Here is a 22356-nt window from a genome sequence, read left to right as displayed (position 1 = left end):
CTTTAGCTGAAATAACAAAAATGGTCTTACGAAGATTTGTTTCCCTTAGTCTGTTCTTGGATCAGTTCACCCTTTGGATTCACAGTAAATATTCTGCAGTCTGGAACTCCCACTTGCATGTAGGCATATACATCCTGCAAAAGCACCAATACAAGTACATGCTTCAACATTTCCTTACTGAATGTGGTAACAAGCAATTTATCAAAGGAATGAGAAAAGCTGAACCAAAAAGGCTACAGTAAAGCTGCCCCTTAAAAAAAAGTCCCCGAACAACAGTAAAAAAAACCCCACCCCCAAAACATACACACACACTATAAAAAAATATTCCACCTGCCCCCAAACTCTTAATTCCTGTGCCCAAGCCTAGGACTACAAACATGCATGAAGTCTACATCACACAGCACCCCTCCCTGTGACAATATTCTTCTTACAATACCCCTCTTTCTCTCACTTAATTACAGAAGCACTGAGCTGCAGAGAAAATACAGGAACCGTACAACCGGAAAAGGGATTCAAGACTGTAAAGCACTGAATTAATGCCCTTAGGTCACAAAGCAGTCAAAAATACTTTAAAAGAAGTCAGAAAGGTGGCACATATTTAATAAACTGAGAACAGTAATGCATCTTTGCAACCTTTCTCATATAAGTAGTTGTAGCAACTTTTGTTTAAGGTATCTGCATGTGGCTTTTCCCAATCAAACCCTTAAAAGCAGCAGTGTCCCATTTCCATATTCAAATTTTCATAAACACAAAAAGGAAAGCCTGTTTGTTTTGCTTCTCAAGTACATGCATTTTAACCATTCAGTTAGGCACTTACATTGGGCCTGTTTCCAAAAGCAGCATAGAAAGGCTGTTTACTGGGAGCAAACAAGTTCTTGATATCATTCAAACATTCAATTTTGAACTTTTCAGGCTTCTTTTCTATGACTTCCCTAAAATAAAATTTTAACAGTCAAAGTCTAAATCATAATTTGATAGAAGGTATCCTCCTTTTCCCATTCATCTGGTATTTATATTCTCATTGCTTCCTGTTGCTAGCACTGGTAGTTATAGAGACAGCACTAAGTACTTCTCCAAGAACAATACAAGAAACAATCAAACATTCCCTCTTTTCCAACACCTACAGTAAAAAAAAAGCCCAGGCGAATACTGGGCACAGGTTAAGTATAAATGGAAATGGAATTCCCAGTTGTGAATGCAGCTGTGAGCTGACTATCTGAATCAGAAGATCTCATCAAGTATAACACACAAGTGTACTAGTCACAACTCTTGTCTCTGACAAAAGTGCATAAGGCCCATGACATTAATGGAAGTTGCTGTCATTGCAATCTGTGACAAAATAAAAACAATAAACAAAACCCCCTCCACAACCAACCAACCCCCCCCAAACACTTGTCCATTACTACCTCCTCCCATTAAGAACAGGTCCAAAAGATCAACTCAGCTGAGCCATACCTAAACTCCATAATTTTTTTTAAGCAGCTGTATACGGAGAAATCCCAACACCACAAGATTATTTCACATGACAGCCTATATTCCCTAGATTTTTTTAAAATTTTTTCTCTACCTTGTGTAGTAATAGTGCACTGCAAACCTTGAAGAAATGCTTGAAAAAGACAAAAATGTACTGATATAAACAGAACCTAAGAGTTATCAGTCATGGACTAGATGAATAAAGAGAAGGGAAAATGAATTCCTCCTGGATTGATATGTTGTGTTGTGTAGCCACTTCCAACATGACCACAGGAACCGAAGTATACAAGTGAAATTCAGACAAAACAGAGTTTTTAAATTATCACTAGAGGGACATCAAGTCCCAGTAGCAAATACAGTCCAGAGTGGAATGTTTTGTTACAGCTGTAATGCCAAATACTTTTTAATCTTCTCTTTCTCTGAAATGGGGAGGGAACTGATACAAGAAATCCCACATGCTTACCTATGAAAGGCAGAAAACAAACTGCTGGGGGACAACATGAGAGGGCCCCTGGGGAGAATAGTTCCTTTGTCATTCACCCAGTGCAGGTATCCTCTGGTGATATCTGCCATCCCAATGGCACGGGCAGAACAGTACAGGAACTTGTAGCCATTTCTAGAAAATAAATTACCAACTTAGTTCATATTCCAGCTGAAGTTTCTTTGCTAAGCTAAGTACACAGTTATAGCAATGTCCAGAGGCACCAGTTTAGGTATTGAATTGCTGCAGAGCTCTGCACATACACAAGGAAAAGACTTTTATATCATTAAAAGAATCTGCAAGGCATGTAGTAGTTTAAATACACAACTTAAATCAAAACAGAAACAGGAAGTGCAAACAGAATAGCAATGGTAAAAGTCAGAGGACACAGTTAGGTGGACTAGACAGTGTTTAAATAAGTGCCACAATGGTTTTATTCAGCTTCTTTCAGCCCAGCTGTATGATGACAGCAATTATTTAAATTATCTGCATCACAAAATAATGGGTGCCAGATCTCCTGTCTTTTTCATGTTGTTGGCAGAATTTGCAGTGCAGAGTGAACGATGGATAACAATAAGCATTCATTAAGCCCCTAAATTCCTCCTGCAGACTTTGTATGTTCATCTGTTACACAGATTTGTATACAGTTACTGCATGCACAAAAGGCTTGAGTGTTTATGTGCATTTTCAAAGACTTGATTCAATTTGGCAAATAATTCCAAAACTGCTCTTCTGTTATGCACTGAATAAACAAAAAAACCCACCCCAAGCCACCCAAACAAAACCCAACAAAACAGTAACATTCATGTTATCTCCCATGAAGCACAAGGGGCCACATGAAGGCCAACAATATATTCTAAGACCCCAAATATTTTTGTGAAAGAAAGACTACTAAAAAATAAAGACAAGAAGTTAATTATTTTAATTTAATTCTGAAGTTTCTAACTGTTGATCGTCCTCAGTTAGCAAGTATTATTTCTGGCATCACTGTATTTGAAATAAGTTGTTCCACAACATAAAATCCAACCTATGGAGCATTCATCTGGCTTTGGAAACAAACCCATTAAACGAGAAAATACTAATGCATTGGAAGGACACTATTTAGTTTAAAATTTATTCCATCTGATATTAAAGGCTTAGTGACCAACCTGAGTTGGTGGAAAACAGACATGCATGTTTGAGAAATGATTTCTATTATGGTTCCCATGAAAATATTACACACAGTTTTTAAAAGCCACAATGCAGAACAAAATGCCTGAGAAGGGAGCTAGTAAAAGCGGTGGCTTGCATTCCTGTAAAAGTATACACCTGTGGAAAGAATTTAGTTTGATTTGTGTATGACACAAGTTGCTCACTTCCCAGCATTTCCACCAGTACATTTTAATACATGAGTAATTTTTAACAACTATCCAATTACTTATACACTAATTCCCATATTCCAGAAAATCATAATTGTTTCACAGATTGCATACTCACTCGTTTATGGAATGATAGAGTTTTGCAATGCCCTGATGAGTCCAGTCCTTGCCAAACTGAGGGAGGATATGTCCCAAAGCATCAGACCTAAAAGGAGAATCAAAGGGACCTGACATGTGGTATATGAGTTTTGTTAAAGACAACCACTAATGAATATACAATTCAGAAATAATATTTACAGAAAAATTTCTGCAGGTAACTATTTAAAAAGAGAATTAATAAACAGTCCAGACAGAGCAATTAGTGGGGTCATAAAATACAAGTCAGTTTCCAAGTTAACCTGTGGCTGTTAAACTTGGAGAAGTCTAATAGAGGCAACAACCACATGGTAAATGTTATCATCTTGGCATTATTCTTTTAAAATACATTTTCTAGTTTGTTTTAAAGGCAAGTACAAATTAAAATCAAAGCAACATTATTAACGAATATCCTTTAATAGTTGTCTTAAATAAAGTTTTGAAATACAGGATAGGATCAATAAAGCAAAATTAAAAAAAAAAAAAAGAAAAACCCCTAAGATACTTACTTGGTTATTGTTCCATCAATGTCTGATATTATGATTTTATCATTCCAGTTCCAGAGGTATATTGTTCCTGCACAACGGCAAGTCCCTTGATACTGGGTTGTAATACTAAACACAACATCATTAGGGCCATCTCTGAGCTTCAACTTTGCCTGTACAACGAAAATAATTGAAAATGTAAGATGCCTTCCCTCTGTAATTTTTATGATTTTGGAATCACAAATGAGCTGCACAAAATGGCTCATATATTCTTCCTTTCCATCTTGATTAGCTCATCAAAAAGTGAACCATGGTTTAATACAGGCACAGTTTTGCTGTCCCAGTCTGTTGCAGCCTGGGTACATGTGTATGTCCACAGTTCTTGTAGTGCCTACAGCAGCAGGTATTTCACCCTCTGCCACTTTAATTCTTGCAACTACAGCAGACTTGCAGCACTATCAAACTGAACTCCCAGTTTGCCATAGGATACAACAGTATCTTCTGCTTAGTGGATACTTTCCTCAAAATTCTACTCTGATGAAAATCATACACCTAGGCAGTAGCAGAACTAACTTTTAAGTTAAGTTAGACCACGATGAATAAAATGCACACCAACTTAAATGTATGCTATTACAGAGATGTGCAGATCCCAGGATATCCAAATTGCAGAAGCAAACAATGCCACTTTTCTGGCAACCTCCTGACTACACAGAAAGTAGAAATAGAACTTGAAATAGAAGTTTGATTATAGAACTTAATAAGAAATTACTATTTTTTAATCCAAACAGATTCTTTAAAAAAGACCACAGAAAAAGTATCAGTAATTCCCTGCAGCTGCCTACCCTTGCACAGGAATACACGTTAAATTTCTTTATAAAGAAATTTTTTCTAAGGAATATCAATCATCCTACGCACAAGACAGGCATGTCACTTACTATCTGGTCTGAAGACAGTCTAAGTGACTTCTTATAAGATGTAACGTTCCCATGGGGTGGATGCTCTGCTGGGGCAGAATCCATTTTCAGGGATTCCTTCAACTCCTGGGATGCTTCATCACTAGAAGAATCATCCTCTGGAGGCCTAACGTGACATCAACCAGAATAAATGTAAGCTACATAAAATCCTTCTTTAATGGAGTAAGGTGCTTATGCCAGAGTAACTTCTGCTTATGTTGAGGATTTGCTGCTACCTGATAGCACAAATTAAGGAAGCCCATGGTCCAGGGAATGCCCAGATAAAGCCAATAAGCAAGTAAGACTTGGAATGCCAGTACTGGTGGAGCTCTAAACATGACTATTCCCAGCTGGCTCCACACACAATGGGTTTAGTAAAGACACGGTGTCAGGTGGTCACTAATACTGTGTTGATGAATTAGGCAAACTGCAGATGAAAAGGGACACTGAATGGGTAGCAGTGCTTCGTTTTTAAAAAAAGCTGCCTCATTTACTATGGCATTTAAACTGTGAGTGTTAGTGGAGTAGCTCACCTTTTAAGGTTATTCACAGACTTATTTTCCTGCTCACTAGAGATTTCAAGATTAAAAGCAGCATTTAATTTCTCTGAAGTATTAAATCACAATATATTTAGTTCTCTAAACCTTTAAGAAACCAACATTTACAAGTACCTTTGCAAAATCATGCGGGAATGTGCATATGCATAATAAACACCCTAGAATGGGAGAGTTTTGTGCTTTTAAGCACTGATAGCTGTCTACCACAACTTGGGCAACATGTGCACTGTGATGAATACTATTTTATTGTTTCAATTATTTAATGTTACAAAAAATTCCACATGGTTCAAATTATTAATACAATATTAGGCCTTCACAAAAGAAAAAAAAGTATTACAAAGTGTATCAGAAACAATATCACTGTATTTACAGAGCAGTGGCCTACTGATAAAGGTTGCCATGTATTTGTTCTGTCACTTCTGTTATGATTTAAGAATAAACACAACAGCATTTAGGAAATAATTGTAGTGTATTTGTAGTTCCTACAATGTTTGCAGCCACATTATTTTGCTGAGTTGTTTGCTATACACATCTGGTTCCTCTTCAGTAGCTTACAGGAAAATGTTTTTTTCCCATAGTACATTACTACAGAATTCTTAATTCAAAAAAAGGGAAAAAAAAAGGCAAAAAAGCACTATTCAGTCCACAGATAAGTCTTCAGACAGGAACACACCTACTATTAACTTGCTCTTTTATAGTTGCTGGCAGTTCGTTTGCTCTTTGCGTCTCAGTTTTCCCCTCTTTTGCCTCTGGTATCTAAAGCAACATGATAATAAAGAATATATTGACATTTTAGGCATTTTAAAGAAATTCAAATTAAAAACAGCTACCAAAATAGTACATAATCTATATTAAGTCTCAGAATCACCATTCTACATAATAATTTCTAAAATTATTTTCAAAAAGGATGCTTTTGAAGAAATTTTCTATCACAGCTTTTTGTTATTTGAGGAAACAAAACTCTTGTGCGCCAGAAATTGGAAACTGCTAGTTTAACATGATGAATTTAGCATTAAAAGGAGCTGTCAATCTTTGAGCTTATAAATCACTTTTTTGTGGAAAAGTAAGTTGATGGCCTATACTCAAGGTTTAGAAAGCTTAGTTTAGTATAAAATAGGGTGTCTCAGCTTAACTATTATGCAGTGCAGGACCTACTCACTTATTTGTTGTACATCCCTAAAACACACTGAAGTGACTGAAGAGCAGCTCTGATAACTGCTTACGGCTTAGAAGACAGAATTTTAAGAATAAAGCACAACAGGAGGATAAAATTAATTTTGCTGATGCAACTAAAGCATCTGGCAATATTGCAGTATTTGGGGCTAAATAAACATATGCAGCTACAATTGCTGCAGCATCAGCTGGCCATCAGTGACACTGAGCTATATGAGCAGTGTTTTGAGGTACTTCTGACAAATAACTATTTTTTTAACACCTAACAGAAAAAAAAAATCCCAATAGGTCTCAGCCACCTGCTTAGTCATGCTTTCTTTCTTGCGCCAGAACCACCACCTTCCAGACTTCTTTGGCATCTTTTCTTTGACCCAAGACTCAACAGTAGCCTGAAAAATTAGACATGTTTTTATTAGTGTAGAAAAACCAAAAGATAATCAGGTATTACTACATATAAAATTTTCAAAGAAAGTATGCAATTCTCTATTTACCTTAGGCAAACTCTTCTGAAACACCTGCAAACTCAGAATCATCGGAGCAGCCAATGCCCAGTTATAATACCTGTTTTAAGACATGTTATTTGTAGGATATTACAACTTGCCCTTGTGTTGATAAAAACATGTATTTTCTGCCAACCACTAACATTTTCTGCAAGCAGAGTAATTTTAATATATACAGTTCAACATCAGTGGCAATTACAGAAAAAAAGTGTCACTTAAACTAAAGCTAAATTTAATGCAAATCTTTGGTTCAAACAGATTCATACACAAACTGCAATGGAAGCTGAGAAACATGCTCACTTCAGAGCCAAGATCTGCAATGGGATTTTCAATGACCTCATTACAAGACACAGAGAATTTACCTGTTATAAATCCGTATTACCAAATTAGGATTGTCTATGAGCCCAGGGTTTTCAGCAAATTCATGATAAGTAATAATATGTTCCATGAATTTTTCTGCAATACAAAGAGATTTTTAATTAGAAAGTAATAACATAAAATCCCAAGATGTCTCATTAGTTTACATCTAGGAAAGCCCTTTCTGTAATTTCAGAGACAGACTGTCTCTGACTCACTCTGCTGATCTTGCAGCATCATTAAAGATGTGCTAATTGAGGTCTACCTGTCAAGAGTCCTGTGACTGCCCCCTCCCTACAGAAAAAGCCTTGTACCACTTTAACAGTCACATTAAAAGGGCATTAAGAAATCAAAAGAGGAAGGATAAGGAGGAGCTAATTCAGTTCAAAGGCCGGAAAAAGAAAGCCATGCTTGTCTAGCCAAGTTTTCTTCCAAAATTATGACGACAGGTAAGTGACCTACATTCTACAGTAGAAGAAGGGGATGAAGGGTGATGCCAGCTTTTCAGGTTTGAAAACCTACTACTATCACTAAACTAGCTTTTTCACAACTAGTTTCTATATATGTTTGCAGAAATCCACGATTCAGTGTAAGATCCCTGCAATCAAGACATCCTTTTATCCAATCAAATCCAGTATTGCTACCATGTTACCACAAGAACAGTCCTGAGTCTTTATTAATAAGCACCTAAATGTCACTTAATGTATTAGAGACTGGATGACCATTTAAAAAAGTAATGTTAAAACACTGCAATATATGTCCATAAAGATTTTATGCTCCTAAAAGCTCCTTCAAAAATACATACAACTTCAATAGTAAATAGACTAAAGAATTAAGAGAAAAAAATCAGCTAGTAAAAATCTAGAGGTTAACAATCATTTAGTAGAGCAGAAAACATAGTCCAACACAAAGGGGTTTTTTATCACTTGAAAAAAACTGAAAAACAAGAAAAATTGTCAGGCAATCGGAAAGAAGATGAATTGCTAAGATTTACAAAGGACTAAGAAAGGACTGACAACTAGAAATCAATGTAGATGGTCAGATAAATAATATATAGTACAAAAAAGGAGACAGAAAGCTTCTCAAGACATCAAGTGTCCTTGATTGATATGAGGTTCAATTCTGCTATCTCTGCTTGGCAAATGCTTGGGAATTTTACAAAAATTAAAGACTTTCTATCCCCTTTTCTAAACATGAGCATAGTTAATAAGCCGAAGTTTTGTAAGGAGGAAATCAGAGCGTTCAAGCCACTTCATTTGTTTAGCTGCCTGAGATCTATTCCTCTTTATGTTTTAGTCTTTCACATACCTTTAGAAATCTCTCCATTTTCATTGAGACCTCCACAAAGTGAAAGTGTAACATCAGGCAAGTCCATAGCAGAATCAGACATGCACTCTGTACCGCTATCAGCAGCAGCACTTCCCACTGACTGGGGTGACTGGGAACCAGAAAGGGTATCTGACTCTGTCCACTGCCTGAAGCCAGGATCAGAATCACTAAAGGAAAGTGAAAAGTACTTTACTTCCAAAAAAATGTACAGATCTTACGTTACAGAACACACTATATGATTACTCCCCCCAAAAAATCTTGCTTTTGAATTTTTACATAATTTCACAATTTAAAACCAACCTAACAAAAAACCCAGACACATACACCCACACCAACCCTTCATATTATTAGCAGACTGTTTCCAGTTCTCCTAACATCCCCCTCAATTTGGCAATAATTGCATTTCTTGCCTAAATTGGATTTAAATGAAGAAAACATCCTCTGCATTCTACTTCTGCAGAATAATACTGCCCCTCAATCTTTACCAGAAAGTTGTAAAGCAAGCAAAAGGAAAAGAAGGCACTGCTTTTAGTACTTTTAGAATACTTTCTGTTGCAGAATGTACAATACAAAAGAAAAATGGCCTTTAAAAAAAAATCCCATTGTCATTTAAGGCTGGAGTCACTAGTCTGATGCACTGAGAAGTTTACAATATGGCTGAACAAAAGTACTGGTACAAAAGCAGTTTAAACGTACTCCCCTCTATGTCTGCAGAACATATAGGTTCCACGAAGAGCAAAATTCTCACTAGTCACCTCCCATGTGATCTCTCAATGTGCTTCTTGTCAAATTAGAATTTTCACACTGAGATAAGTACTGAATACTTCACAAAAGCCTAAAAACCCAAAGTCCAATTATTTTTATCAGAACTGGCACATAAATAATAAATGTAACGACACAGGTCATGCAACTGCAGAATTACCCATATTTACAGCATTTTACTTCAAAATTACCTTTTGGGAAAGTAAAGTGCTGCAACTTCAGGTTCCAAAGCCTTTAGGTCATCCAAGTAAATATCATCAGGGCCTTGATGATGACTTCGCTTGTGCACCCCTGTTAATTTTAACAATTAAGATTACTAAGATGAAGTTACCCAGACACATTAAATACAAACATAATCATGGAAGATTCACACTTATTTGTATGATTTTTACGTTCCAGAGTTTCATTATCATTTTAGTCACATAAAATTTTAAATAGGAAAAACTGAAGAGGCATATTTATACTTTTTCCACTATGACCTCAAGTTTGATCGATCACACTGAGGGTAAGAATCAAAAGCTTTATTCTATACCTTTCTTTTTTGAAGGAGAGTCAGTTTTTGCTGTTGGTTTTGTTTCTGGTAAAGGATCCATCAGTATTCTGGACTGATGATCACCATCCAATGGCAACGGAACATGTGGTTCTACGATTGCAGAAGCAAGAGAGTCTTTAACATCCATCTGCTTAAGGAGAGGATGAGTTCTTGGCTCAGGTTTCAGTACTGTACAGACAGAATCTTTCACATCATCGTCGTCTTCAACTTCATCAGAGCTGAGGATAACCCTAAAATGAGTCTTCTCTGATGGAGTAATGGTAGCTGTTCTGCAATGCTCCAGTTTTTCTTTCTTACTTATCTGAAAAACAAAAGTCTAGTAAATCCTTTCACTCCACCTGTTTGTTTTATTCCATTCTAAACATTACATTTGTACTCATGGTACAAGTTCTCATCACACAAGGAAACAAGAATATAACTTATTGTAGCAACATAAAACATGTCACACCATATTAGCAAGGTTCCCTGCAAAAGAATTTTCATAGGAGCTTATTTATAAGTTCAGTAAAGAAACTGGCATAGAGAAAGCACTGACTTGACCAAACCACAGCAAAGAGAAAGTTTAAGTGTGGAAAGTTTAAGGGTGGACTTATCCTTAAGTGTGGCTTTACCAGGGCCTCTGTTAGATACCAAATTTACTCTTATCAAGGCTACAGTTCCTCTAGAATGAAACAGAACTTACTCTACAATGAAGAAAATTAACATCTTAAATTGTTTCCCTCAGGTTCTGACTAAAAATTCAAAAATTTCAGACTTTCACTGCTAGGTTTTCTGGGATTACTTTGCTGAGCAACTTTTGAACCCAACAAAGCTGACTCTCTCTGCCTGCCACAAGGGGCTGCTACTTCCCCATTTCAGCTGTATCTGAGCAACAGCAGATTTTCAATCCTCTCCTAAGACAGTCTTAAATATGCCAGAAGCCAGTCACAAAGTTAGAGACAATAAAGACATTTACCTTGGTTGACTCTGGGAATCCTCCCCATGTCCACTCCATGTGAGATTCAGATCTGAGCAAGCTCTCAGCAGGCTTCACTTCCAGTTCTGAATCACTTTTAGGGCAGACTTGCTCAGAGAAAGGGCTACCAAATCAATAAGAGGAAAAAAAAAAAAAAAAAAGGAAAGGAAAAGGAAAAAGAAAGCCAGTGTTTAAAATGCATTAATGCATTTGTTGTCCAGCTACTGTTGGTAGAGTTTTCAACAGCTTAACAGAGCTTCAATTATTTGGCAACATGGCAAGAAGCCCAGCAGGGTTTTCAAACGGTGAGAAATTAGGTTAAAACCAAAATCACATTAAAGACATTAAAGGACTTACATAGTGATCACACTAAACAGATTCCTGCACTGCATCTGCAGTGCACTAATAGGTCTCCCTTCAGCCCATGTTCCATTTTTCAAACGAAAGAAGAACGAAAAAGTTCATTGAAAAGTAAGACAGAAAATAGTTTTAAATTCCTTACTGCTGTAATAATACAGCATTTCAGCTTACTATGCAGAGACTTGAGTAATAAAAGTCTCGCAAACATAACTCACAATTGCATAAAACAACATCAATTCCCAGTGCAGGGAAAAAAAAAACATTAAGAAGATAACTTAGGAGACGAAAAGGAGATTACTTGGAAACTTCCTTCAGATGTGTTTGGACTAAATGACCTTTAAAATCCATCCTATTTTTCCTACAGTGGTTATCATCCATAAATCAGAAAGAGACTTCTAAAATTTACTTCAGTCAAGATTACTTTTTAGCCAGAAGAACACCCTACAAAATGCTATAAAGAAGTGATTTCAAAATCATTTAGCACTTAAGATGTTAGAGATTAAAGGAAACACAACGTTTTGTCTACCCTTCCTTGAACAGGGCAATTATATTCCATATTATAGAAATGCTGATCTTTTTACACTTTGACATTTGTAACATATTATGGTTTGGGTTTATACAAACAAACCTCAGTATTTGAATTTAAACTGTAGGGACCAGAACTGGACACAGCCCTCCATGTGTGGCCTGACCAGCACTAAGAGGAGATGGATAATCACATCTCTGTCTCTGCCACTAATGCCTCGTGGATGCAGCCCAGGATCCAGTTTGCCTTTGTTGCTGCAGCCATGCTCTGCTGCCTCAGGCTCAGCTCGTTGTCCCCCAGGTCAGCAAGGCTGCTCCCAACCACACAGATCCAAGCTTGTGTTTGGCTTTTTGGCGCTGTCATCCCAGCACACGACTGCACACTCTTTACTCTAGTTCCACTTGCAATTTGTGACTGATCTGGGTGTTACACAGTGTCTTTGAGGCTCCCTCTCCCATGAAAACTTGAGCCAGATGAACTTTTGAGGTCACTTCCAATTTGGGTTGTTCAGTCATTTAATATTGAAAATTTTAAAGTAACTCCCTACAGGTATTTAATTTATAGACTTTTTTCCAAAATTCCTGCGAGAATTAGTTACCTAATTCAGCACCATATACCAAACTTTCTGAAGGTTTGAGCACCTCAGGTTTTGTAGTATCATACAGGACTAAACTGTGGTCACAATTCAGACTGCAAAAATAGACATTACACAGATCACAATCCAGACAGTAAGAATCTCTCATATTGCTCTGAGAGGACACCTTAAAAAACCAAGATATCAGGACGTTTAAACATCTCTACAATGGTGAGTTGTCATCTCAGTTGACATCCAGCCTTCAGCACCCATGGACATAAAAACAAAACTGATATTTTCTCCCTCAGTTCTCCATTAACAATGCCATACAGGAATGACACTTTCTGTACTGTTAGAAGGGCTTGTTTAAAGTGACACACCGATGAAAATACACGTACCCCTTTTTTTTCCGGAAGAATATGAACTAACTTTCCCTACATGCCAAATAATTTATTCCACCTACACCACAAGTCACTTGGAAACTATGCATAATATTAACCTGTTTCTAAGTCTAATTCTTAATATTCAGCAGTTCCTGCAAAAAAATTAAATATTTCAGGGCTTTGGAACCCTAAGTCTATTCTCTTTCCCTCAAGGTATGTTTTTCACTGTCACTCTCAGGCAAAAGTGTTTAACCAAAAGGCCCCTGCTTCTAATAGTGACCTAGTTGTGCCAACATTGCCTGTTAAAACAAGCAGAATACTGATGGGATCAGGTACCTAATAGTTATGCTTTCTATCTTATTACACTGAGTAGGGCAAACTGAGAAGTGTCCCCATGGAAAGGACTTGTGCTATTTTCTTCCTTGAGCTCCCTGCAAGGGCTCTGAAGAGCAAGACAACCAACTGAACTGCAAGTTAGTTAGCTTTTTCAGATCTCCAAAAAGAAGGTTATTAAAAACTCCCACTTCTCTTCCTCTGTATGATAGCTACATGATAAAATCATTCTTTGATGGCTTAGAAGAAGTAATTTAAAGCAAAATTTCTCTTCTCCTAGATGGCTTGTGTCAGAGAATCCCTGACCCAACATCTTCCCCAAAGACAAAAAGGAAAATTGACAATTTCTCTGTTGAACTGTAATCTGGACTGGGTAGCTTTTTGTTAAAAACAACCCCAGAACTATGAAAAGCCCAGATACCTCACATGAGGCACAAACAAGTCATTAGAGCAGACTGGCCCCATAACACATAAATGAGAAGAGATGCATGAATTATCTCTCCCAGATATAATCTGCTAGTCTATGTTAGCTCAGAGTTTTATAAACTGAAAATAAGTATCAGTCTCCATGCTACAGTCATCTAGGTGATATAATCCATACAGCAATGTGTCAGTCCTAAGGATCAAACACTGTGACTGCTTTTCAGTCACAAACCACAAACCTTTGGGGAACATTTGAGGACTGCATCTCATTAAGTGTAATTGAGGATGTGGTTGTCAGCCCAAAACATAAAAAGGAATGATAATGGGATTTCCTGTCCGACTGCTTCTGTTCATTAACAAGCTACGCACTGGGGGAATTAGCAGGCACCAAGCATGGTGTGGTACATTCTGACTCCACTGAGGCCACAGCCCTGCAAACACCTGAAGCAGAGAAATCATAAACACTTCAAAAAATATTGGCTGAAGGTTGAACTCTTCCATTCTGTACCACCTATTGATGCAGAAGGACAGGCACCTGTGCACTGAGCAGGTAACAAGAAACAGTGGCCATCATGGAAGGCTGACCAGTAATCCTCACTGACCTTGTGAATGTACCTGCTATGAGGCAGATTTCTTCATCAAACTGAAAAGCAGTACAACTAGACACTTGCCAAAGAGTTCAGAGGAATCAAGATACTACTTAGCATGCTATGTGACACATATGTGCCCTCTCCTGCATGTCCAAGGTTCAGGAAAAGTACAAAATTTACCTCAAATACTACCACATATGCACAAAATGCTTTCTTATGCATATAGAAATTGAGGTTAGAGTGGTGAAATCCAAAGTGCGAGCCTTGAAAAATTACAAACTGAATGCAAGAGGAATAGCATGAATATCACAATGTACTGAAGAATGTACTTGAATGTACATACAAAAGAGCCCTGGTCACTGAAAACTGACTGGGGAGCTGTATTATGCCATTTTTAAGAACCCACAGTCAACTGATGATGAATTCAGTGTCTCTGGACAAAGATACCAGAACTCCAGCAAATCCCCTGTTCTGAAGTGGAATACGACTCAACTTCAGGATCTGGCTTTACCTTGAGCAATGAGGATTACTTCACAGGTAAAACGTACCTTAACATACACATCACCTTTGTGTTCTGGCAGATCAAGTATTGCTTATGCAAGGGTGAATCACAGGGAACATACCAGCATTCCATACCCTTCTCAGCTTGAGGGAATCTTATGAACTGTATTTCCTCTCTTTAACAGTCAAATAATACATTTTGTAAATTTCCCAAAGCTTCAAAGTAGTATCAAGTGTTGCATTTGATATCACAGAAGTTGGGCAAGTTTGATAGTTTTACAGATCAGGGGGAAAATTAATAAAAAGGCACAGTAATTTTTGTTTTTATAATTACTCATCATCACACAAATTATGACATTACAAAGTGACTTACTTCTCCAGAGGGGACCAGTCTCCATCAGATAAGGGGTAATGGTCTTTCGAATGATAAATCAAAGATTCTTTTTGTTCTTCGCCCTTTGGTGATGAATTTGAGGATCCTCTGTGGAGACACATAAGACATTAAGTCAGCTATAAGAAATCTGTGTTACTAATTCAGTAAAAGAAACTACAAAGATGTTATTAAAACAATCTAAGAGCAAAAGTAGGAATGTATAGCTTAAAGGATTTGTTGTTTGCAAGATACCTTCATGTAACTTAAAAAGTATTTTAAAACTATTATTAATACTTGAAAATATTGCAAATTTTAAAATCTACTACTCCTGGAAGTTAATACTGAAGAAATCACAACAGCATAAATAATACTACTCTACATGAATAATAGTTAATGATTTTACTCTACACAGGCAGGTAATATTAACAAAACACAAAGATCAACATAAATTTTTACACAGTGAACTTTACTGTGTGAATCATACAATCACTGGTAAAGTTGAACTAGAAAGGTTAGTTTTGACAACGTACATTTAACAAATTAAAACAATAATAAACCAGGGGTAGGTACTAGCAGCACAACTTACCCAAGAGTTACAGATTAACATCAACTACAACAAGGAGATAAAATAATGCACTTTTCTGAACAGTGGGTTTGTTTTGCACTGGGAAGTCTACTCAGTATCTACATCAAAGACGCACACCCAACCAACAGTAAGGCCCACTGAACAGGCACACACCTTATTTTACACAGAAATCCCCTTGAAATGTTACCATCATAAAGTACTTCAGATCTTTTTACAGCTTTCTGAATTTAACTGAATAAATATCTGTTCTCAGGATACAATTAACTTGTCTGAGGTTAGATCAGGGGTATCATGGCTATACAGTAGATAAGAATACAAGGAAGACATGACTGGAATTTGAGTGCAAAATGCAATAGAAACTTCTTTAATCCATTATTAGAAACGAAAAACTATTTTTATTTCAGTGCACAGTTGTACTGGATTTGTTTTGGAATGCTAATGCTCATTTCTCTTATGGATGGAGGAAAGAAAACATTCTGCTATTATCAAATGTGTAAATATTTAGAATTTGCATGCCTACTCAATTAGACACTAAGCGGTTACAGTGATCTACTTCATTTGCACAAGTCTTTCCTTTGGAAGACAGTCTGGGTTATGATAAATGCTGAAGTCTAAAAATGCTTTTTTTTAGCTCCACTTCTTATTCTGCAGTAGTACTCTTATGAAACCTGATGATGCTGCCTGACTTAAGATAAGAACCGCAGAGACGGTACATCCTTTGTATTCATAAACTAAGCTAAGTGTGACAGAAACAGATTTCATACTATCGTTGTCGGCAGCACTAAGTATGTCCAAAGGAGGAAAAAAAGTATGATTGAACAATTAAGTAAACACAAAAAAAAATATTAAGAAGTCCTCAATATCTTTACTTTAGGGGGGAGGGAGGCAGGAAGACACATGGGTGGTACTGAACAAATTTTATTCATTGGAAATTAGCAACAAGAAGGGTTCATATAAGGGATGCAAAAAATCAAGTTTAACTGATAAGTGGATAAACACAAAAGTTAAAAATCCAAATGTAGTCGAAGGTTATTGAAAATACAAGGGAAAAATCAGTATGCATCAACTTGTAACTTCAAGCTGCACTATCAACTCTAAGCTATTTACTTTGCAACATTTATAGACAATACAATCACATCTTCTCATTGTTGTCCACTTTACATATAGTCTAAATATATACAATTTCAGAGAAAGACTTTAACCCTTTAACACCCTTAGCACTGGAGAAATAATGTCCTCTATTTCTGAGCTGTACACACTGTAATCTCAGTTTTCCTAATATTATTTTATATAAGTCTAGCACTACTAACATATCTAAACGACAGCTGGAAAAGACAAAGAATGTATTTCGAAAAAAGATGATAAACACTTGGTAATAGATTTTCCCAAGAAACAGGAAACATCTTGTTTTCTCCTTTATAAAAAAACCAAAGAGATAAGATATTATATACTGGCACCTGTGACTGAATTTTTGACCTTCCTGTTAAAACATCAGCCTCCCTCTTCCTTTCCTAGTTTCACTTTGAAACTGAAGCCATGCCTAAGAACAGTTAAGTTTCTAATTTCTTATCATTCTTCTTCTTTTCAGAGCCACAGATTTATAACTAAAATAAAACCACCCAAGAAACAACCAACCAAAACAACATAACCTCACACAAAACTACTGATTCCACCTTACACCCCCACAGGGTTTGAAAACAAAGCTTACAAACACTTTTTCACAACCCTATCTTTAGCTGGGAAGAAAACAAATTGCAAGGCATTTATTTCCTGCCCTGGTAGCCCACTGAAATGAGTTTGTATAAACTTGACTAACCGACAGAGAGCCACAAACCTAATGTATTTGAGCCTTCACCATTACAATGTTTTTTGTTTCAGTCCTGCATTTACTTGCTGTTCACAAGACAACACCATTCTTTTACAGTATCATCTTCTTTTTGCTTTATAACACCCTGCCTGATAATGTATTTCTACTATAAGCTGTTTCAGTTTATACACATTAAAAAAAAAGTTTAGAAATAAAAAGCCTTGCCAAACTTTCATTATAAAGAGCACAAAAAATAAAACCAGAGTAAACTTGATGAAAACACCATGGTCTGTTCAGCTACGACTAAACATTCAACATTCTGATCAAACACACCATTTTTTATTCACCTCTAGACAAAGTAAGATGATTGCTAGAATAGCAATCTGAATCCTAAACACTGGATGAAAGCAGCCATTATTACAGCCATTGCATAACATTCCTAAATACTTCATACATTTGTAATGACACATTAAATAAAGAATAAACAATTATTGGGTTATATATTCTCTCTTCCTGTACTTCACAGTTATTTTTATTTTTTATGGCTTTACTGTGACAAGTTTATTGTCTTAATAACTGCATGCTAAAGGCTAAGCAAAGGTCTTCCTTTTCTTAAACTGAAAAAAAGATAAAAATTTCAAACCAAACAAAATGCCATGATTTAAACAGAGCAGTGAATATCTAAATGACAATTCAGTGACATAAATATGACACTAATAAAATAAGGCAAATTAACTATGAAAGGTGCAGACACTCTAAAAAAGACTTTAAAATCCAGATTTTGTTCGTTGTGTTTTACTGGCCATAGGTATGATAACAGATTCATGTTTTCCTGTTGCACTAACCTTTCTGTCTGGTACTTACTGAATTTGAGACTCCATTGAAGATCCATACTGAAGGAGTTTTTCAGTTGCATTTTATTCTCTTACACCAAAACATTCTTGCAATTCCCAAGACCCGATCTTGAATTTATTCAGCCAGTATTACATTTAATAACAATGCTGTTCAGTGAAACATCTAGCTTTCTTTGAAAACCAAGTCCTGATGAGTAGGCTTTTCTTGGATTTGAAGCATTTATATACTTGATAGCTTTCATTTATAACCTTAATCTTTCTTACCCTATCTTACCCTATAGACCTCTTCAGCTAATTAGTATGTGCTACCATTTTAGCACAAGCTCCCCTTTACTAAGTCTATTTTTGATTGATTGATTTTTTTTCCTCTTTTCCCCTCCCCACCTTCTTCACTCATGTATAAAGAATTCTCCTTACTAACATGAAGGGACATTAATTTACATAATTTTCAGTTGCCATAGTAAACTTCAGGTTTCAGAGAAGCCAAATTCAGATGTGGTGTGCTACAGGCATTCCACACTGCAGTCTATCTAGAGACTACCAGACACATCAGAAAATCACTCTGCCTCATCAGAGAAATTACACTGAAACTTTCTCAGTCACAACAGATCATTGCAACACTTCTTCACCAGAATGGGCTTAACTGCTCAGTAAAAAATGGCCCAATTTTAAGGCAAATTGTGAAGATTTGGAAAATACCTGTTTGGAGTTTTGTTTGCTTGTTGTTTGATAGGCAGGGCCTACCAAAACCTGTGCAATACTTGCATGAAGGAAATGAACAAGTCACCTTTTAAATGTTCAGTGGTAACAGTGAAAACAGCAACTATCAAAGAGCTTACCTTAGGGGCTGCACACTTTTCTCATCATCTGAGCTTATTTCCATTTCAAAAATGTCTTCAGTCCCAGCAGAAGAGATCTGATCTTCTTTCCTGCTATCTTGTTTGTATTTCTTTCTTCTTCTTTTTTTCTTTTTCACAGAACCTGGGGTGAATACAGTCTCTGTTTCTCCAGAATGTGGAATTTCTGAGTTTGCACACATCCTCTCATTTTCTCCTGATTTCATATGATTGTCAGAGTCTTTAAAAAACTGATCTTCAGTGGGTATTGGAGATGTTGCCAAATAAGCAGGAACTTTTTCCTAGGGAAAAAAAAGAAAAGGCTATTTTTTCCACTTTGTTTTGTGCACACAGGGTAGTTGTCAGCTACAGATTAATCCTTGTACCTATATTTAGACACAAAGCCATACAGATGCCCAATGGTATGAAGCTGATATCTAGAAAGGAACCAAGTTCACCAAGAATGATAACAAAAAGTTCAGAAAAATGCATGTTAGTATTCTTACAGTTTTCAGACACAAACAACTGATTTCGCCAGCAAAGCGAACACACAGTGAGTGGAATGTTTTAGAAGTTATCTGCCTTGAGCATGCCAGTTCCAGGCTTATTAAATGTGTTAATAAAAAAAAAGGCTAATTAAATCCACAGCTGTTTATTTTGAAACAGATTCATGGGAAGGTATAGGTTGAAAGGGACATCTGGACACCATCTGGTCCAATCTTCTGTCGAAAGCAGGGCCTCAGGTTAGGTTATCCAGGGCCTTGTCAAGCCAAAGGTTGAGTATTTCTAATGAGGGAGTCTAACACTTCTCTAGGCAACCTATTCCTGCTTTTGTATGGAAGGATTTTCCTTATATCTAGCTGATATTTTCCCCATGCCCTTTGCCCCATCTTATGGCTAGACAGCTTTGTAAATAGAGTGTCTTTGCTCTGTAACTACCTTGTAGGTACTGCAACACTGTGGTTAGATTCCTCTGAATCCTCTCTAGGCTCAACAGAATAAGGTCCAGCAACTTTTTTTCATATTTCAATTTCTCCAGCCCTCCACTGGGCTCTCCAACTTTCCATGTCTCTCCCGGCCAGAATCATGTTCCAGATTTGATCTAACACACACCAGGCTGAGCGGGACAACCCCACATCCCTTCACCTACCGGCTGTGCTATTGCTGATGTTACCTGGGATGCATTTGCCTTACTGCAGCCCGGGCACACAGCTGGCCAGCTGATGCAGAGCTGCATTTCAACCAGCCAGATCCCAGCCCGCACTGCTGTGTGTGCCAGCTCACGCTTCCAAGCCTTACGTGAGACTGCATCTGCATCTTGGTTAAACCTTGGTGTGAATCTTGTTGGTCCAGTCTCCCAGCCTGCCAAGCTGGCTCTCTGGTGGCTTTTTCTGACCTGTCTACCTCTCCTCTCAGTTCACTGTTATCCAGAAAATTATAAAGGTGCCTTCAGTCATGTCATACATTATTTATGTAAAGTATCTTTCAAAAATAAAAAGTCAACTATAATTTGGTCACGTTAAAACCAACAAACAACTAACCCTCAGCTAATTACAACCACTGCCCTTTGAAGGAAAAGCTTTAGCTATGGACTGCCTGAGGTTTATTTACATTGTAACAAGAAACTGAAAAGACACTGACACCCAGTCTGAAAGAAACACTGTGAAGGGACAAAGACAAGAAGGAACAAAGGCAGAAGAGAATGTAATTTGCATAGTGAAGAGAAAAAGTTATGGAACTCCATTTCATGGTAGAGAATAGAAGTAATTACAAGATGTCTGTTATTTTACTGGACTCTTGTGCAGAAGGTTAGTCAGGAACACTGATGAGACACAGTCAGAGCACTGATACTACTTTTGATGTGCTCCAAGTCTTATCTGCTATTTAAAACTAAATTCAAATTTTCATTGAATGAAGAGTTAAATTACAAATTTTGTTTCAATGGCTGTAAAGTACAGTGAAGTAGAGAAAGGAGAACAAATACAGCCTTATGCAACACTGATGACACACAGATTTTGCATTGTGAAAAAACTTGAAATCAAATGCCAGCACCTAAACTGAAGTTAATATTGTGCACAATTAGTGTTAAGTAACCAAGAATAACAAAATAAATTTAAAAAAACACTCAGGAAAAGTTAAAAGAAAACTCGCTGGAAAATTGTTCTGATTTGCACGGACAGTGGTATTTATATGGTGAGTGGTATTACTTTTGATTGTCAAGATGTGAAAAATGCAAAGACTGACCCCTTAAAGGACCTTTCTGAATGCCCCCAAAGGGGAAAAAAAAAACCTTAGAGGTTTATAATTTAACACTTAAGCATAGCTTCAAGAGGCAAACAAAGATTTTGATCAGTTGCAGGGGAAAAAAATGCCTAAAAGCAGTAAAAACAACTCAGTTTTGCTTTGTAGCAAATTTGATCTATATTTTCAGCATGAATTACCAGTTTTCAAGAACACATTATACACAGATAAGGCACTCTTGTTATATATCAAAAGGTACTATGCAAGTGCAATAGCTCCTTGAAAACACTGCTGGGGACAAAGGCAGTGGTTAGCACCCTTGCTTTCTGAAAGTCACGGGACTGATCAGTTCCCATCAATGTCTGACACAGCCCAGATCTGTAAAAAACTGCTTTCAGTTTTTATTTTAATCACGGTGTACACTGACACAGAACTCAACCTTCTGCTTAAGTAGGTTTTATAAATCCCTACCCCAAGTTCATTTAGGGTCTTAATGCCTATTTTTTCCTTCCATTTTAAATTGTATTTAACTTCTTTCAATATGAGAGCTTCCTCTAATCCCCAAAGTAAACAAGTAGCACCCTAAACTGAAAACTGGATCAATCTCATTTCCTGGAAAGACTGATTCCTAATAAACAGAAAATTAATGCTTTATCTTTTACTTCTCTGAGACAATTTTTTTCCTCTCTTCTCCGACTATTTTTCATTAAACTTTTTGGAACCTTGTATTTAGAACTACTTTCCTTCAGACTTTCTGAAAAATACCAACCGACTCAAAAGCAATCAAAAGCAATGCTCAGGACTGACCAATACTGTGATTACATATCTCCCATATCCTTAGGAAATCAGAGTAAAAATGAACCATTATTCCTGTTTTTCAGAGGCTCATTAGCTTCCA

The 22356-nt window shown here is 36.8% G+C and overlaps 1 protein-coding gene across 4 annotated transcripts in view; it reads right to left on the bottom strand.

The window, feature by feature from the left end:
* Positions 1-22356, bottom strand: part of LPIN2 (lipin 2) — a 43452-nt gene that overhangs the window by 4439 nt on the left and 16657 nt on the right. For 2 of the 4 annotated variants that reach the window (XM_041399357.1, XM_041399354.1), the window contains exons 4-19: positions 19221-19519; positions 15135-15242; positions 11072-11204; positions 10096-10417; positions 9755-9854; positions 8781-8968; positions 7478-7571; positions 7107-7176; positions 6915-7004; positions 6116-6198; positions 4868-5012; positions 3957-4105; positions 3431-3517; positions 1937-2089; positions 818-932; positions 31-134 (exon numbers count right to left, since the gene is read on the bottom strand). In XM_041399357.1, coding sequence (XP_041255291.1) covers positions 31-134; positions 818-932; positions 1937-2089; positions 3431-3517; positions 3957-4105; positions 4868-5012; positions 6116-6198; positions 6915-7004; positions 7107-7176; positions 7478-7571; positions 8781-8968; positions 9755-9854; positions 10096-10417; positions 11072-11204; positions 15135-15242; positions 19221-19519 — 2240 coding nt within the window. The remainder of the gene's footprint in view (positions 1-30; positions 135-817; positions 933-1936; positions 2090-3430; positions 3518-3956; positions 4106-4867; positions 5013-6115; positions 6199-6914; positions 7005-7106; positions 7177-7477; positions 7572-8780; positions 8969-9754; positions 9855-10095; positions 10418-11071; positions 11205-15134; positions 15243-19220; positions 19520-22356) is intronic. The other 2 variants (XM_041399355.1, XM_041399358.1) reach the window with 2 other exon arrangements.

Source organism: Onychostruthus taczanowskii, unplaced genomic scaffold (assembly GCF_017590055.1).
Source record: "Onychostruthus taczanowskii isolate IOZ18803 unplaced genomic scaffold, ASM1759005v1 scaffold16, whole genome shotgun sequence".
In the NCBI taxonomy this organism is placed as follows: domain Eukaryota; kingdom Metazoa; phylum Chordata; class Aves; order Passeriformes; family Passeridae; genus Onychostruthus; species Onychostruthus taczanowskii.
This window is presented reverse-complemented; position numbering and strand designations above follow the sequence as displayed.